The sequence below is a fragment of the Propithecus coquereli genome, unplaced genomic scaffold, assembly GCF_000956105.1.
Source record: "Propithecus coquereli isolate 6110/MARCELLA unplaced genomic scaffold, Pcoq_1.0 Scaffold137, whole genome shotgun sequence".
NCBI classification, from domain to species: Eukaryota; Metazoa; Chordata; class Mammalia; order Primates; family Indriidae; genus Propithecus; species Propithecus coquereli.
Genome location: NW_012137969.1, coordinates 4,557,574 through 4,575,785, shown reverse-complemented (window position 1 = coordinate 4,575,785; position 18,212 = coordinate 4,557,574). Strand labels below are relative to the sequence as shown.

The 18,212-nt window shown below is 52.0% G+C and overlaps 1 protein-coding gene across 1 annotated transcript in view; it reads left to right on the top strand.

The window, feature by feature from the left end:
- SDK1 (sidekick cell adhesion molecule 1) overlaps positions 1–18,212 on the top strand; it is a 595,735-nt gene that overhangs the window by 532,655 nt on the left and 44,868 nt on the right. The window contains exons 36-38 of the mRNA XM_012638907.1: positions 8,834–8,949; positions 11,221–11,407; positions 13,116–13,253. Coding sequence (XP_012494361.1) covers positions 8,834–8,949; positions 11,221–11,407; positions 13,116–13,253 — 441 coding nt within the window. The remainder of the gene's footprint in view (positions 1–8,833; positions 8,950–11,220; positions 11,408–13,115; positions 13,254–18,212) is intronic.

The window sequence follows — 18,212 nt, the reverse complement described above, 5'->3', positions numbered from 1 at the left end:
AGAAATCATGGGAATGGCCTCACAGGTGAACCTGCAGCCTCAGCCTCCTCTTCCCCCCTGGGGGTCGGAGCAGAAAGGAAGCAGCTCAGCCTTCATGGTGGCCTGGGCTGGCCAGGACCAAGACTGGTAGACCTTTGCTCTTGTTCTGGGTGCTTTGAAATCATCCCCATTCAAGGAGGAAAAGGGTGCTTCATGGTTGGCCTCACAGCTGCTGGGCCTGGCTCATGGGAGGCTGTGAACTCCATGCTGCAGCTTCTCCGAGTGCTGGGTGCCGGCCAAGGGCACACTTGCCATTTCACTAACACCCTAACCTGTTTGTCCTGTGGCTCTTCACTGGCCTGGCCCAATTCCTCCAGCCTTGCTTGCACGTGGATATTCCAATCAGTGTTCCTCTGACCTTCCCCGGAGGACTAAGTGCTTGACAGCTCTTGGCACTTGGACATGGTGGAATAGAGGAGTCGGAGGGATCTCCTCTGTCGTAGATAACAGACACTGGCCACATCCAAGCAGTGCAGATTTAAAGGTTACCTTCATTGTACAGGTGAGAAAAACCAAAGCACAGGTGCTTCTAGAGGGTTCTCCAGGAAGGCCCAGCTGACGAGTGGTACCAGGACACACAGGTGTGACTGCTTCATCTGAGGAAGCCATTGTCCCCATAGGAAATAAGGCCCCTGGAATCAAAATCAGAACTGAAAGATGTCAGGTTTCAAAATATTCGCACTCAGCAGGTTGAGCACATCTCTGTGCCCTTCTGGCCTGGCTTTCCCCTGGCACCATGTCACCTGCCTCCTGTAGGTTGTCCCAGAAGCTCACCTTCTGCAGCAGCCCAAGCGCAGCCACGGACAACTCTCACTTGACCCTCCAGGGGTCCCACGGTGGTCAGAGCCTACTTGGTTGTCCCCATTGCCCACCTGACAGTTGTGGGGCTAAATGACAGGGACAAGGTCCCAAGGGTGGTGGCCTGGCACAGCTGGGCCAGGACTCTTTGTGCTTGGCAAGCCAGTTCAGCAGCCTTCCCTGGTGTCCCAGCCCCACTCCAGGCCTCCCTGCCTCTGAGCTTGACCTGCACACTTGGCCCAGGGGCCAACCAGCCCATTGCCTGTGTCTGTAAATAAAGTTTTATTGGAACACAGCCACAGCCATGGGTTACATATTGCCAGAGGCTGCTTTTGCCATAGAAAGGCAGAGCTGAGTAGTTGCAACAGAGCGCTATGTCCCTCAAAGCTTCAAAGTCTTCCTATCTGGGCCTGTACCGAAAAAGTTTCCCAGCTCCTGCCCTGGAGAAGCAGCTTGGACTTTAGGACAGGCAGATCCAAGTCTAGCCCATTCTGGCGCATGGGACTCAACCCCTCTGAGCCTCAATTTTCTAAAAGGAGAATAAAATATTTCTCCAACAGCTGATTTTTGTGAATACAAACTGCGTACGATGCAGTCGATTAATTAGAGAAATGGCATTATGCGTAGCACTATTGGTTATAATATAGTCATGATCTGTCAGGCCCTGGATCTTGCTGTGATGGGGAACTCGCTCTATAGGCAAGGAAACAGAAACAATTGCAAGGAGCAGAGCTGGTGTGTTGAGTGGCTTTTAACTTTGCTTATCCTAACAGCGGGTGATAACAGTGATTGAGCTGATAAAGTGTAAGCACTGTTTGCTGATGATGGGAAAACAAAGACCATTACTGGATGAAATCAAAGGCTGCATTTGTCCAGTTGTGTTGAGGGTTCAGAGCTAACCTTTCAACTGGACGTATCTAGAAGAAAAATAAGTTTGTTATTACAAGTCTGAAACTCTCTGGCCTCAACTGCAATTTCCTATTGAAACAGTGTTTTTAAAACACAATCTTGAAAACCTCGCAATGTCTTAGGATTGCAGCTGCCACATCACAGGAGCCAGACTCATGCCTGTCTCCGAGGCCATGGAAGGCAGAGTGTCCATTGCCACAGCCGTGCTGCGATCTGGCCCTCACCTGGAGCGCCCTCCTTCCTCTGCACACAGGTCTAGACCTTCAGCCAGAGCGCAGAGCTCTTGGCCACTCATCCTGTCTGTGTTCTTGAGGCATCTGTAATCAGAGCCACTCAAACAAACCCATGCACTGTTCAGGAGTCTGTCATCCTTACCAATACATCTGCCGAAAAAAGGCCGGGGGCTCCTCTTCAACCTCCTCTGCAGACTCGGAGTGCCTGCCCAGAGCTGCGTCCGGGCTGTGGATAAAGACACGTTGGCCCCAGACAGTGGGATATTTTTGGACACCCGCACCATGAAATCCAACATTTACAACAGGGTGCAGGTTGGGCACCTTCCTAGAGGCGCTCGTGCTTGAGCGGGGATGCGTTCGTCATCTGTTGCCGTGTAACAAATTATCCCAACGTAGCTGCTACAACAACACACATCTGGTACCTCGCTGTCTGCGGGCCGGGACCCCGCGCACAGCTTAGCCAGACCCTGCTTCTGGGTCTGAGGCAGGGTGTCAGCCAGGTCTGTGGTCTTCTCTGAAAGCTCAGCCAGGCAAGGATCCACTTCCAAGCTCACTCGCGGTCATTGGCAGGATTCCACTCCTCATGGGCTGCTGGATGAAGGCTCCGTCCCTCACCAGGCACTGGCCAGAGCCTCCCGGAGTCCTTCGCCATGGAAGGCCTCTCCACGGAGCAGCCTGCGCTGTGGCTTCATTAGTGTGCGCTAGCGAGATGGCAGGAGGGAGTGCTGGCAGGATGGAAGGCACAGGCTCTCATGGCCGAATCTCAGCGGTGCCATGTTCTACTCCTTAGAGGCAAGTGACATGTCCAGCCCACCTGGGAGGGGAGCAGATTCCCAGGGGCGTGAGTACCAGGAGGTTGGATCATTTAGCTATGTTGCAAATGGGGACACAGACCTTTGCACCGGTCCACACACTGTTGTATAATAACTTAGGGTCTCTGCAAGGGTGTAGCCAGGATGGGACCAGTACGCCACACGCACCCCCACCTCCACTGACTGGTTCACCAGTGAGGAGACCACAGGCAGCCCGACGTCTGGGCTCAGCTCACCTGATGGACACAGGCTTGTGGGGTCCTGTGCTCTGCTGTCACACGCGTCGTCTCATCCCATCCCCAAACGCTTTCAGTGTGGCATCCCCCTGTTTCACAAATGATGGAATTGAGGCTCAGAGAGATTGAACAATGCGCCCAGAGGCACACGGTTGAGCCCAGGTCTTAAAAGACGGGATCTAGGGCTTTCTCCAAAATGGCCCCGTTACAGTGTCTATATCCTAGAGACACATCATTGATTTTTTTTTTTTTTGAGATAGTTTTTGTGACTCGTTTCCTGATTTTTTTTCCTTGCAAAGCTTCCTTAGAGTTGTTTTTGGTTGTGACACAGCAGATGAGGTGATAAGAGGACAGCTCGGAGGGAAGGCCGGGGAGCTGGAGGGAGACGTGGCTGGTCCGAGGAGGCTGCTCCTGGAAGTGGGGACTTGGAGTCCCCTGCCTGCCCCAGGAACTCTGCTGGGATGGAGGTTGGAACATGGGTCTGAATCCACACACTTGCGGAGTGTGTGATCTTGGGCAAGTTGGGCCTCAGTTATCTCGTCTGTGTAGTGGGGGAAAAGAATATTGTCCACCTCTCAGGGTTGTGAGGATCAAGTGAGCCAGGCAATGTGCTTGGAAGGGTCACTGGGCGTGCAAGAAGCACCCTCGACATCACCATCAGTGCTGCTGTGCACGCCTCACTCACAAATTGTCACAACTCCACGGCCAGCGAGCTAGATAGCACCACTGCATGCTTTTGATTTCAAAAGTCCAGGAGTTTCCAAGAGAGATGAAGGCTTTTGGTTGAGAGAACAGTGATCCGTGTCCCTCATGTTCATTACACAGGTTTATAAAATGTGATATTCTCACTTTGAACTGTCTGTTGTAAGCTTTTTAAAATTACTTTATAATTCCAACTGAAACACTCATTTAGGGGTATGAAGTTCCTGGAGGGCAGAGCTAACGGCTTTGTGGCCTGTCTGTATGAGCCGGCATTGGATATCCTGTGTGCTTGGGGATTGTGCACCCGCCAGATGCGAAGGCTTTGTGTTTCCTGTCTTGCCTGCACGCCTGTCCCCTTCCTTGCTTTCTTGCACTTCTGCATTGAGGCATTGCTGTCGGTCTCCAATTTTGACTTGTCCCTGACTGAGTTGAAGTACTAATATGATCCATTTAAACCTCCTTTATGTATCCAGAAGGCCCCAGAGGCTAAATAATTACCCAGACCTGGAGTATGTCTCCAGATATCCCTGCTTAGGGGAACAGATGTGTTGGCAAAGTTTGCTGAGAAGGTAAATTAGGTTAGAGAATTCTATTTCCTATTTACTTCAACAGGAACTCAGAATGAGTATTTGATCAGAAAAATGTTGATGTAATTAAAGCAAACTAATGAATGTATAAGGTTTTAAAAATCAAAGAGACTCTTATTTCATTATATTAAAACATTAACAATGATTCTCAAAGTATCAGTTAAAAACTTGCTCTACACAAATGATGTTAGAGAATTCTATTTCCTATTTACTTCAACAGGAACTCAGAATGAGTATTTGATCAGAAAAATGTTGATGTAATTAAAGCAAACTAATGAATGTATAAGGTTTTAAAAATCATATAAAGAGACTCTTATTTCATTATATTAAAACATTAACAATGATTCTCAAAGTATCAGTTAAAAACTTGCTCTACACAAATGATAAATCACTGGTTTAAAAAAACTCAAAGTAGAAACCCAGTACAGTTTATTATGGTCTAACATGGCTCCAGCAATAGCAGGTGACCGTGTGGCCGAGGGTGATTTAGCAACAGCAGATGCCCAGCATGGCTTAGGGTGGCTCTTGCAACAACAGTGCCCAGCATGACCTAGAGTGACTTAGCAACAGCAGGAGGCCCCTGTGGCCTAAGGTGACACTAGCAATAGGATGACCGTCTGTCTGATGCGAGCCCAACAGACACCTCACATTCTCACCTCTTTCTCCTTCCATTTTTATTATCAGCAGTGCCCTGTGTGACTGGCCAATTGTCACATGGTAAATCCTGCCCATTATTTAAGAGCCAGCCGATGTTCTGTTTCCCAGGAAGCATCCATGTCCTCAGCCAGAAGTGATCGCTCCTGGCCCTTCGAACCTCTCCTCCCATTCTACCTTGTATTACAATTATTGTGATTTATCTCTCTTGTTAAACTTGTCTTTATGTCTTCATACCCACCCACCCCTCAGCCCTAGGCCTATGGCCTGGTTAATATTCAGGCAGATTTCAGAAAAGTTAGGCTGTGGCAACAAACAGCCTCTGGATCTCAGTGGCTTGTGACACTACAGTGTCTTCATCTCTCACATTACCCATCCTCCAAGTGTCGGCTACGTCCCTTCTGCTCCCTGCTGTTGTCTTTCCAGGTTTTCTTCTGGGACGTGTTGCTGCCACCCATGTGTCACTTCTGCTCCCATATCATTGGCCAAACTGAGTCACGGGGTCCAACCCAGGTGTCAGAGGGGCAACGTGCAGTCCTCCCTCGGGAGGGGCAGCTGTAGGGCACGCGGCCATGCCACTGTTCACACATCGGCTGGACAGCCTCCCACTGGAGGGCAGTGAGCATTTCGAAGGAGTGAATGAAAGGCTGAATGAATGAACATCAATCCCACTGCAGAGTTACCAATTCCTGCGGCTCCGAAAACTTTCCGTCGTTCTCTCAAGCCTCTACTGCTCTACCAAAAAAAGAACTTTTTTTCTTTTTCTCCTGTGCTTTGAGCACACTGGTACCTGTCTAGAGACCTCACCTTGTGGCAGAGGTTCTCGAACCCTGAGATGGGAGGGCCTGCAGCCCAGGGCCGCCATGCAGGGCCCAGGTGCGTGTGGGTCTGCTGGGATGTGGAGTTCAGGGCACGAGTCAGGGCAGCCATTGTATTCTAACGGCTGCTTGGAGATCGGCTGAAGCTTGATGGCCACCTTGGGGACAGTGAGCCCACGGCGGGGTGGGGGTCGGGCGAGGCAGACAGAGGCACTGTCCTGGCTGTCCTGTGGGGCTTGGCTGTAGCATCCAGCCTCCCTGGCCCCCATGTACCCCTCAGGGCCACATGGCAGCCTGGCTCAGCCCACAGCTCCCAAGCATGCAGGGCCTCCCTAAGTAATCAGCCAGAATTCCAAAAAATTCAAGAAATCTCTGGAATTCCACTATGGCTGTCAGGTGCAGTGCAGGGTGCTTCTAGAAGTCCCTGAAGTTTCTCTGTTCCTGCCTGGAGGAGCTTTCTCCCCAAGGCCATGTGAGCCCCCTGGTGAGGGTGCAAGAGGGACCACACCAAGGACAGTGAGCTGCCCAACCCTGCCATGGTGTCGTCAGCCTCATGGGAGACACCTAGAGAAAAATCCCAGCTTTGCGCCCTAACCCATTCACTCCACCCTTCAAGGCTGTTTGTAGGCAATCTACCTCTCAGCAAATGCCAGAGACTGCTGGTCTAAAATGCTCTTTAAAAATAATTTCATGCATTTTAATAAAACATTCCAAGCTGATATTTGTGTTACCCTTATGCCGCAAATGTTGAGGCAGAAGAACAAAAAGACAATGACTCTCAGATGCCCCCTCGGCTCTCCATCTGCATACACGTTACGGAGGAGAATTGCGTCAGGGACAGGAAACAGCGGCACCTTCCCAGACGTCAAGTTCTCCTGTCAGGGTGGAGACCCCACAGCTTTCAGGAGCCAGAAAATAAGTGTTGAGGCTGACATGCTTTGCTTGGAGTTTATGTAAGCTTCTGTCTTCCCTGCTTGTGTCATCGACGAAAAATTCTTTGTTGCCTGCAGTATTTTTATGCCACAAAAGTGCTATGCTGCAGCATCGCCAGTTGGCACATCAACACGTCTCAGCTTGGGGACGGCAGTGAGGCTCGGCTGTCCAAGACAGGACCCGGGGCCTTTGTCCAGCTCGTGTCACCTCCCAGCGAGGGGCACATGGGCCCCTGATTTCTGGGTGGTCACCTGGAAATCATGGATTCCACTGGGTCCTGCCGACAGATGTCTGAGCCCAGAGCTGTCGTGGGCGCTGGGTGTGGCCGAGTCTTTGAGGGGGAAACCCGGGGGGTGCAGGGGAGGGCGGTCTCTCACCCACTACCAGGGTAATGGCCATGCTCAATTTTGCCTTTCACATTTTAATTGTACAACAGTAATTTTGCAATAGAGTTGCCGATGGCAAACATGCAAAAGACATTAACTTTATTTATGTTTTGGATTATTAATGTGGCTGTTAAAATTCCTCCAGTTAGTTTTGATTGAATTGTTTTTTTGTGTGATTCTGTTGTTTAATGGAGCGGTAAATAAGAATTTCTGATAATGAGGCTGAGCATCTGTCACAACAACCTGGTGTGGGTTATTAACATTTCCATTAACGGCAGGGTGGGCAGTGATAATACGGAAACCACACAGTTAGAACAAAATAAATAGTTGGTGTCAGGCTGAGTGGGTGTTAATTACTATTTTATTCTACATGAGGGGGGAGACAAAAAGTGGGGAGGGAGACACAGGGAAGGGGTACCTCGTGAGGTCGTTCCTCCCCCAGGAGGCCGCCCCGGAGAGCCGGGGTGCCGGGCCATCTCCCTCAGACAGTGACTGTTTTATCACCTCCATTTATGGACTGTAAGCAGACTTGAATCCCAAGACAGCTCGCCTGGGCTGCAGGCCATGGCTGCAGGAGGTGAGGAGGGCTTGGCTGGCCTCTGCCTCCCAGAGCCAGGCCCCTGAGACAAAGCCATGCAACTCCCCAAGGCCCAGTCTGGCCAAGAGTTCAGCCGGGAGTGCCCGGGTGGAAGAAGGGAGTAGCTCCCTTGTGGCAGAGAACAGACCATCGTGAGAAAGTGCCCAGTGTGGAATTCAAAGACAGCGCATGCGTGAAGCTGGCAAAAAGCAAAGAGGCTGGAAACGTTATAGAATGCAGGCATGTGCTTTGGGCTATTCTCAAGTCCCTAATAGCTTGCACGGTGAGGTATGGCCACGCCATCCTCATCAGTCACCTCCCGGCTTTTGCACGCACAGTGTGGCCCTGCTGACACAGACACAACACCGCAGAGAGCTCCTCCTGGGTGGGAGGGAATGAACAGGGTGCCAGGACTTGGTCCTCAAGATTTGCAGCCAGAGCTGGCCTCAGAGAGCCACGGGGAGCGATGTTCTCAGAAATCCGAGTTTTCCTTTTGGAGGGGCAGCTCTGCTTCTCCAGACAAACTTCATCTAAACAGGGCTTCGTAACTGGGGATGCCTGAACTTGCGATGGGAACACAGCTATCTTTATTTTCTCAAACCTCGATCCAAAACTCAGCATTTCTCAATCAGAAATGTCGGCGACAAACCACAATAGTCAGCAGTACGGTGACTGCCTTCCAATAGCCTTCAGGTGTCCCCTGTCACGCCAGGTGTTGCCGAGACCTCAAGTTATCATCCACGCTCATCCGTGCCTCAATCTCACAGTCGGCATCGGCCCAGCCCCTGAGCCTGTGTCCTGTGTTAGCCAGGAAGCACCTGGGTACCATCAGACCTTTGGTTTCTAATACTCTGCTGACCGTATCTCACATATAATCATTTTCTTTGCAGTTCTATAAATTTTGTGTTTTTCATTTAAGAACATTCTTCTGGGAAGTGTTCGTAGTCATCCCCGGCATAAAAGGGCTGAGAGCTCTTGCAGGGGCACACAGCCGTGGACCCCGGGATGTGACTGTGCCCAAGCTGCGAGAGACCCTGCAGAATCTCTTGCACGGTCCACGTGGCGTTAGGACTTGTGCAAGCCCCGGGGACATCTGGGGAGGGTCCCAGCTGTCTTCTCAGTCAATCTCATGTGTTGTTCTTTCCTCAGCCCCAGCGATGGCCCCGGAGAACATCCAGGTGACCCCGCTCACGGCCAGCCAGCTGGAGGTCACGTGGGACCCGCCGCCCCCGGAGAGCCAAAACGGGAACATCCAGGGCTACAAGGCAATGCTCTCTCGCATGGTTTGGCGCTTCCTTCCAGTCCACTTGCATGGTGCCCTCCGTAGTGGCCTCAACCCCGGGGCCCCGAGGGCTTCCGCTGGACTCCTGGCCCCACTGCAGCCTGCTCCCCTCGGCTCACTTGGTCCTGCCAGTCTCCCTGGTGGCAGACACACAGGGGACGCTCAGCCTGGAGAGCTGGGGCCCTGAGCGCCAGTGCAGGCTTAGCTGGACCTGGGCTTTCGGCCCGTGATGACAGCTGCTTATAGGGTGGGGGGCGCAGGGGGTTGGCTCACTGCGTGCGGCTGGTTGGTGCTCCCCGCAGGACACCCGAGGTCAAGGGGACTCGGCTCCGCAAAGGTGCTTGTTCAAAGGCCTCTCCCTCCTCCGGCCTCCACGGCCTTGCTGGGGGACCCTTTGTCTTCCCCCTCCAGAGCCTCCATACCTTCACAAATAGTAAAAGAAAGTGGGGTACCCTGAAGAGAACAGGTTTCCCATCCTAGCCCTTCCCCTGGGTCATAGTTGGACACTGAGTGAGTCCCTCGATTCAGTCTGGGGTGGGGCCTAAGAATTGCGTTTCTAACAAGTTCCCAGGCACCATGGTTCCTGGGAACCCCAGTTTGAGAACCACTACCCTAAAATGTATTTTGTTGTTAAAATATTTAAATGTCTGGATTCGCTAAATGCTGTAGAGATAGTGTTAAAGAAAGGCATAGACCATATACATAAGGGTATCAGGTGAGGAATGATTACACAGAGCTGGTTTGCCCAGTGGGGCAGGAAGCTCCTTGCTGTGTCTCATCCTAGTATCTCACCTGCTCTGAGAGCTCAGGAGCCCTTGTGATCAGCTGAGACTGTCCCAAGGAGAATGTCCCAGTTCTGCTCCATGAAAATGCCTCCATCCTTCTCCAGAATTAATGTCCTTGTCTGGTCTGTGGGAGCCACGGTGATCAGTCGTCAGATTCTATGGGCTAGCCTGCTCTGACAACCATCGAACCAATTAAATGTCCATTTAAAGATGATTTTTGCAGGTGTTTTATGAACATTAATACTTTCCTCCATGGCAGGGCTGTTACAGTGATTAATGAGGTAATGGAAAGTCCCATGAGCTTAGAGGCAAGGTGCTATTTATGTATGTCCAAAATATGTTTTCTAATTTCCTTAATGATAAAGACGTTGAACTTGGATATTGATCTCAAGTGAGCAAGGCCTGTGTGAGCGGAGGATCTCAGATGGTCAGTTCAGTGAGCAGGAGCTCGGCTGTATGTTGCAGATGGAAATACGCAATGCCCACCTGTCAGGGCCTGCTCTGGCCTGAGCGAGACCCAGGCGCTTGGGCCAACTGCTCGCAGCCCCCACTCTGCTCTTGCACATGGGCCAGCTGCTCTGATGCCTGGCCCGGGTTTAGGACCACAGAGCCAAGGAGGACCTTCTGACTGGTGTTGTCTTTGGGCAGTCTGGCTGGCACCGGCTGGGGGCAGTGGTTCTCGGCCAGCTGTCTAGGGAAGCAATTCTGGCAACCTTTTTAAACCTTCGTACTTGGGCATCAAGTTCAACTACCAGCACATAAAAGCTGGAAAGGAAATGGTACCCTGGAGAAGCACGGGGCCTGCCCTACAGTTCTGAGCTCAGCACGGCTCTCCTTCCTGTTATTTTTGGTTGCTTTAATTTCCAGTGTTTTGCCACATTGATCAAAAACTTAGAAGTCAGCTCTTATCAAAACATGGGAACACAGGCAGGAGTTTGGGGGCCTGTTCTCTCCACAAGTGCGAGCTGGGGGTAGACAGTGAGTGGTTTCCTGCCTCTCCAGAAGGCTGGGAAGGGCAGAGGCCATAGATCACGGCGCCCAGAGACCCAGCCCTGCAAGAGGAGAGGCACATCACGAGGCCACTGAAGGAAAGCACCCCTTCCATCCTCACACCCCTTCCATCCTCACACCCCTTCCATCCTCACACCCCTTCCATCCTCACACCCCTTCCATCCTCACATCCCAACCTGAGCAGTGCTTTGTTTAGTGAGGCGATGCTCACACTCTAGATGCACAACTGGGAAATGCTCATCACTGGTTCCCAAAAAGTCTTAGCAGACAAGGGTCTCTGTCACCCCACAGGAGCCTCAGCTGCCCCCAATTCCTGAAGGAAGGCACTCTCCACCTCCCCACTCCAGTGTGGCTCCACCCAAACTCAGCCCCAGCCTCAGGCCTGAACTTGCACTCAGGGTGCCCTTCCTGGAAGGCTTCCACGTGGCCCACCCCCAACCTCTCGCTCTTTCCAACAGATATACTACTGGGAGGCAGACAACCAGAATGAAACCGAGAAAATGAAGGTCCTGTTCCTCCCGGAGCCCGTGGTTAAGTTGAAGAACTTGACCAGCCACACCAAGTACCTGGTCAGCATATCCGCCTTCAACGCTGCTGGGGACGGGCCCAAAAGTGACCCCAGACAGGGGCGCACCCACCAGGCAGGTAGGAGGACGACGGGTTTCCTTCTCTCGGTCCTTGCTGGACTGTGTTTCGGGAGCATCAGCCCATGTCACCGCCCCAGTGGTTCCTGGCTGCCTGGGCAGGACGAAACGCCCTCTCTGTTTGCACAGACTGTGCTCTGCCTATGCCACAACACGCACCACGTTGTGCAGCTGGGAGTTTCTGGGGAGGTGGGACTGGACTTGAGTCATTTGGTTTCCCTGTGTCTGGCCTCAGCCTGGTACACGGTGGCACTGAGTCAGTGTTAGTCCAGTGGGTTGGAGCAATGCGTGATTTTCTCCAGAGCCCTCAAGGAGGGCAGAGGGGAGGAATGGCATGGCGTCTGCAGCTTGGGTGCCCTTCACAACCGCCAGGGTCAATCCCAGCTCTTCAGGGGACTCTCACCACGGTCCCTCACCAGTGGATCCATACGCCAGTGATCTTGTGCACGGAGGCCAGGCCACAGTGCCAGGCGTCCCCTACACAGCTCAGCAGACACATGCTACAGGCCAGTTCCAAGACTGCAGACGGGCTGTGCTGTTGTGGCCCCATCTCCGCTCACAGTGTGTGTGTGTTTTAAGCAGAGCACTTTTCCAGTGCGTCTCACAATTTCCTGGTGGACTTGAGAGTGTTACAAGGCTGTTGAGGTTTCCCAAAGAAATGGCAGCTTGGCCATGGGTCCTGGGGGGTCTCAGAGGCCCTTCGTAAGATTCTGACATCTGAGACCAGGAGAACGAGGTTCAGGAGCTGTGGGGCAAAGACGCAGGTCTTAGGCCTCCTGACTCTCTGTGGGCTCAGCTGCTGATACCCGACCTGGACGATGGGCCTCCTGGGAGTCAGGGCTCCTTGGCATCTCCCAAGAGCTGGCTATGACCAGGTCACAAGGGCAGCTTCCTTTTGGCTTTGTCCAGTGCCCGAAGGGGGCCAGTTTTGGAATCTGAGCTGGAAGGATGTGAGCAGAGCAGGTGACAGGGATTGGGGCCACTTTGGGGTGCTGTGGCCTGGCGGGTTATGGGCTGCAGGGCTCAGAGACTGAAGGGAGAGCAGAGAGGGGAAGGGCGGGTGCCAATCCACAGACCCTTCCGAGCAGTGAGGGGCACCCGGGCAGAGGGGACCAGGTCCCCACCCAGGCTGACACACGGAGCCCAGGCAGAGGGGAGCCGTGAACAGGCCACACACCTGGCCTTCTGTGTCTGCTCAAGGTGGCCTCCTTACTCTCCCCAGACCAAGAGGGGACACTCTGGGCTGGCTCAATGTCATGGGAGGTTTCAGATGGAGGAGGTAGAGGTGCCTTCATAGACCTCCAGGCCCCTCGGGAGAGGGGAGGAGGGGAAAGAGGGGCTTCCTCCCTCAACAGAGCAGGGCAAGAGCCTCTGGAATCCTCCAGCAGTTGCTAGAAATGGAGCTATCTGCATTTCATTTTCTGTTTCCATCTATTATTCATTTTTATGACTTTGTCATTTCGTCTCAAGCTCCTTTGTGTTTAGACACTGTCGTTTTCCCGGCTCTTCCCAGGGGGGTCTGTGTTTCTGATTGATCCCAGGAAGTTCTGAAGTGATCAATAAATCTTCTCATTTTGTGGCATTTAGACTTTTACTGAGTTGAAAGTAACATCTAATAACATTTTTATTCTATGTGGAGGCACAGACGTGAGTGGATGTGGTCTCTAAAGGAGCCTTCGTGGAAGTCACTTTGTGTTCTCTTCTTCCAGCTCCTGGGGCCCCCAGCTTCTTGGCGTTCTCGGAAATAACCTCCACCACCCTCAACGTCTCCTGGGGCGAGCCCGCGGCGGCCAACGGCATCCTGCAGGGCTACCGAGTGGTGTATGAGCCCTTGGCACCTGTTCAAGGTACAACAGGGGCACAGGGAGGCTTCACGCATCCACAGTTCCCACAGTGTGCAGAGCAAGGCCCACCTGTCCTCGACCAGGCGCGGAACCTCCCTGAAGCTCAGAGGCGAAGGGACTTGCCGAGAGGCCTGGTGGAGGAAAGGCGGAGCCGAGACCAGACCTCATGTTCTGAGTCCAGCAGACGCCGGACCACGCCGTGCACTTCCCTTGACTAGTCTCGGTAACACCCGCGGCATTTCTCTCCTGTTCCTCCTGAGATGTTTGTCCTGTGGTCACCGATAGGCCACTCTGAGTGCCGCTTGGAACCGCATCTGGCAGTGTTGGCCCCCCGGGTGCCATCAATGTCCTAGGAGGGGGCTGGTGGCCAGCGTGCTCGGATGTGCTCTGGGCCCTGCCATTCTTTCATCATTCAACAAATGTTTGTGCCAAGTGCTGTTCTAGATGTTGGACTTTACGGATCCAGGAAAGCAGGGATCTTGACTGACTTGTTTATCAAGATCCTTGCTGTCCTGAACCCAGTGAGTTTGTGTTCCAGTGGGGAGAGAGGCAACACACCAATAGTTAAACCAGCAAACAAAAATCTAATAGTGGTCAATGCTATGAAGAAAAAAGAGTAGGGACAACATGAGGGGTATAGGGAAGAGACCTGGAAGACAAGGATCCAGGCATATAAAAGGCCAAGGAAGACCTTCCCACAGAAGGCTTAGCAGGTGCAAAGGCCCTGAGGTAGGCAGGGGCTTAATGAACAAGAGACCATGCAGTGGGGCAGGAGTCTGTGGGGCCATGGTAGACTTTGCTCAGGAGCCAAAAGGGAGAGAGAGGATCTGACCAAGACCCGAAGACCAGGATCCCACGGACTAAATGCCACAGCCTAAATGCCACAAATGAAAAGTAGGTCATCAATCACCTCAGCACTTCCTAGATCAACCAGAAACAGACCCTCCAGAGAAGAGCAGAGAAAAGGTTTCAACACAAAGGAATTTGAGAGAAGAGACGACAAAGGCTTGAAAACGAATGACACATGAAAATGGAAGATGAAACTCAGATGGCTTTGCGGGGACGGGGCTGCAGGGATTCCACAGACACACCAAAGAGGCCGGTCAGGCTAGGCAGGGGAGCTTGGGGAAGGGAGACAATGGTGGGGAGGTGAGCAGTGGCTGGATTAGGGGTGTGTTTTGAAGGTGGAGCCCACAGAGCCCCATGGAGGAGCGGAGGAGCTGGGGCTTTGCTCCATTCACGTGGCTGCTGTTGCCCCTGAGCCTGCTGCATCCCAGCGTCACCCACCCCTGGGATTATTTTAACTGCTTCTGCGTCCGTCTCTCCCACCACGTGGACACTGATGCATCCACAGAAGGTTCGGGGGCATTTCCTTCTCGCCCCACTGTGGGCCGAGGATAAGTCCAGCTGCCTCTGTCCCATGGTCTAGGGCAGGTTTCCTCCCTGTGATATCCACAGACAGACTGTAAAAATTATAGATTACTTAATGTCTAGGGGGAAAAAATTCAACCAGCACATCAAATAATATTGGCTCTCCATTTAAAGCAGTGATAAAAGTTTTCTTTTAAAATAAGCGCATTTAGATAAAACAGGGAGTTGATTTGGAGAAGAAAATTTAAGCACTAGATTTTATTTCATCAACTCTGAGATGCCATTGACTGTAAGATTCGTCGTTACTTTATGAAGTACTAAGAAGGAAGGAATGCCTCCAGTGAACGATGGCCCGGTACCAATCCTCAGCATTCCAAATCAGAGATGTGGCAATGTGAGAAGGAAAGGAAAATGCGTCTTAGACAATCAGTGGTGCAGAGGTGATATGTGGCCGTGGTTTTACGCTGGCAAAGAGGGCACAGGAATGACACTGATCTGGGGTGGCTGCCCCGAGGGCACAGGCTGTGGCCCACGTCATCTCATACGCTTTTCAGAACCAAGCACCTGTCTGGGAACCCGGTGGCTTGGAGACATGACTGCCTTTGAGGCACCAGGAGGAGACATGCCCGTCGTTCCTGCTCACAGAGCAGGGAAACGGTAGAGAATTTTCGGAAACTTTCCATTTTGCCCACCACTGTCCCTCCCTTTCCCGGATGTGTGTGCACACACGTGGGTTCCATGAGCCCATGTTACAAGTGCCTTTTCAAGGATATTAACCAATGAGAGCCACTGAAATGGGAAATGATTGTCAAAAACTTACAGTTCTGATGGACCTATGCAGCCTTCCTAATTAAAGACATCCTGAGTTTTCCCATTCTTCCTCAGATATGTGACTTATTCTGCTACCCAATCTTCTGTGTTAGTGCGTTTGCATAACATCTCTAGAAACTTCACTGGGTGCAACTCTGGGCCTCTCTCCGGGCAGGTGCTCTTGGCCTTACAGAAAACTACTTGCTCTCCAGGCAAGACCGTTTCGTGGATCTTCACCCAGTTGGAAACGCCACACAGGGGACTCTGTGTACTCTGTGATGTCCTGTTCTCTGCACTTCCGCTCTCTTCCAATTGCTTCTGGGTTTCGACAAAACCTTCCCCAGCCTAGTGCCCTGGGACATGGCCCCGCACATCTCATTTCTCTTGAGTTGCCAAGGTTGCAGTTTCTTGTCCATTTTTATGACAAGTTTCGCATTGTCGGGAAACTCAAAGAGCATTTGGAAGATTTCCTTTTAGATGATCTTGTTCAGCGAGTTCAGCTTGCACGGACTTTCAGTGTGCGCCCCGACCTGCGATCCCACCAGGTGCAGTAGCGGTGGGTGACATTTATCGAGCACTTGCTGTGAGTCAGGCACTGTGCTAAACACTGACGTTCATCATCTCTAAATCCTCATCACAGCTCCGCAATGGAGCTGTTGCTTTTATTCTCACTTTGCAGACAAAAAAGTTGTCCAGGGCCTGACTCTTGGGAATGGTGAAGAGAGGTGGGATTGGAACCCAGGTGTTCCAATTCAAGAGCCAAGGTCTACACTGCCATGTGATGGGGAGAGAATGTCTACCACCCCGTGTTTCTGAAAGTGAGTGTGAAGGTGAACTTCAGAGACGGGGCGTGAGGAGGATTCATTAAAGCATCTCATATTCCAGACGAACCACTGCTGCACAGCTGACTGTGGGCTTGTCACTCCCCTGGGTGACAACAGGTGGAGTCACTGCAGTCGAAGCCATTGTCGCCTCTTTTCACAGGTAATAGGACCGTCCATCACCACCACTGACTCTTCTGTCTGTGGAGAAGGGCTGGCTCTGTGAGCCTGGATTTTCCTGCTTTCCAATGAGCGCGACGTGCTCTGAAATCAGACCAAGGGGAGGAAAGAGCTCTCTCACTTTGTGGCTCCCTCGTTTATTCCTCAGACTGTGAGAATCTCAGCAGCAACGGCTTCGTCGGGTCTCCCTGGTGCTCAGACCCCCACATTTCAACCCCACATTCCAGACTTCCTGATCCCTGTGCAGCCACCAAGTGGCTGCTCCAAGGCAGAGGCCGCCCTGCAGTGCATAGTGGACACACCCTGGTCCTCCAGCTGCTCTTGGAACCCGGCCATCATGTGAACACACCTGAGCTGCCCTCGGGGTGACAGCCAGCCAACTTTCAGGCATGTGAGGGAGGCTACCCGGGATCTCACAGACACACGTCTGAGCACATGCCTCACAGACACACGTGACCACAGACACACGTCTGAGCCCGGCCCAGATCAGCCAAGCCAGCACGGCCAGAGGGATCTCGAGCAAGTTAAACGGTGGTGGTTTCAAGCACATGTGTGTGTGTGTGTGTGAATTGCTACCTAGTTGCGTATGTTTTAGAGACGAAATTCTTTGATAGCTAAAAACAAATAATGATCTCACCTGTTAGTGACTCTGTCGGATCTCAGACCTGCTTCACTCCTGCTCGCTCAGAACCAGATGTTTGCAAACTCCCTTCCAGCACTGATCAGCTGGGCCCAGGGGAGGGGAAAGACAGCAGCAACGTGGTGCCAGCGGTCCCTGCGGTCACTGCATCAGGAAAACAGTCCTGGCTTGTCCTGTTGCTGTCCCCTGGTCCCTGAGGGAGCACCCCTGGGAGACTCTGGGGCACCCTGTTATCTGGAGCACCAAGCCAGCCAAGCACTGAGCCACGTTCTTGAGAATCTTATTTTATGGCAGAGCTATTTTTATGTTTTTAAAAATGTTTTAAACAATAGTATTTTATGGGACTGTACCCTGAGGCTGTGTAGTACAAGGCATAGTTTGAAAATTGATTAAATAAATAAAATTCTGACACACACAAGTCGGGAGCAGGGAAGGCCAGACTGGCTCTGGCTCCTACTGGGACGGAATTTAGAGAATCTGTACACGGGTCTGTTTTTGCTCCAGGAAAATGAAGGCATTTTTAACAACAAAGAAGGAGTTGCTGTCTGGCATGACTGTACATCGGGCAGGACCCAGTTCGTTTGCCTGTGACAGTCACCGTGTGTACGAGGTTGGGGCAGACTCTCTGGGCAGAAATGCCCCGTTTCTCTACAGAAAAACTCAGATTCGGAGGGTCACTCAAAAGTAGCCAAAACTTCTCTGAAATAATTTGGAAGACAATAATTTAGCTGAATAAATATTTTATAAAAGGCATAACATGAAAACAGCAAACCAGCTAGCAGGTCGTTAGGATTAGAGAAATTGGCTTTGATGGCTTTGAAAGGTGGGTCTATTTCGTATTTAAAAGGCACTTTGTTCTGTTCTGAAGTCAAGGCTGCTGTAGTCCCAAAGGTGCTGACGGGGCTACACTGCTGTGGCGTGGGACACGGGGCCGCCAGCGGGGCCGGGGCAGGAGGCACGTCCACCAAGCACAGCTCTGCTCCAGGACGCCCGTGGAGGCGAGCCCTGCCTTGGAAATCCCACCTCCCTCCTCCGCCTCCTCCTCCAGGAGACATCCGATAGGTTTTAGTCTACTGAAAGCTCTGAGAAGTTGAGAACTTACTTAATATTTTTTTTAAAAAAATACATCATTTTCAAACT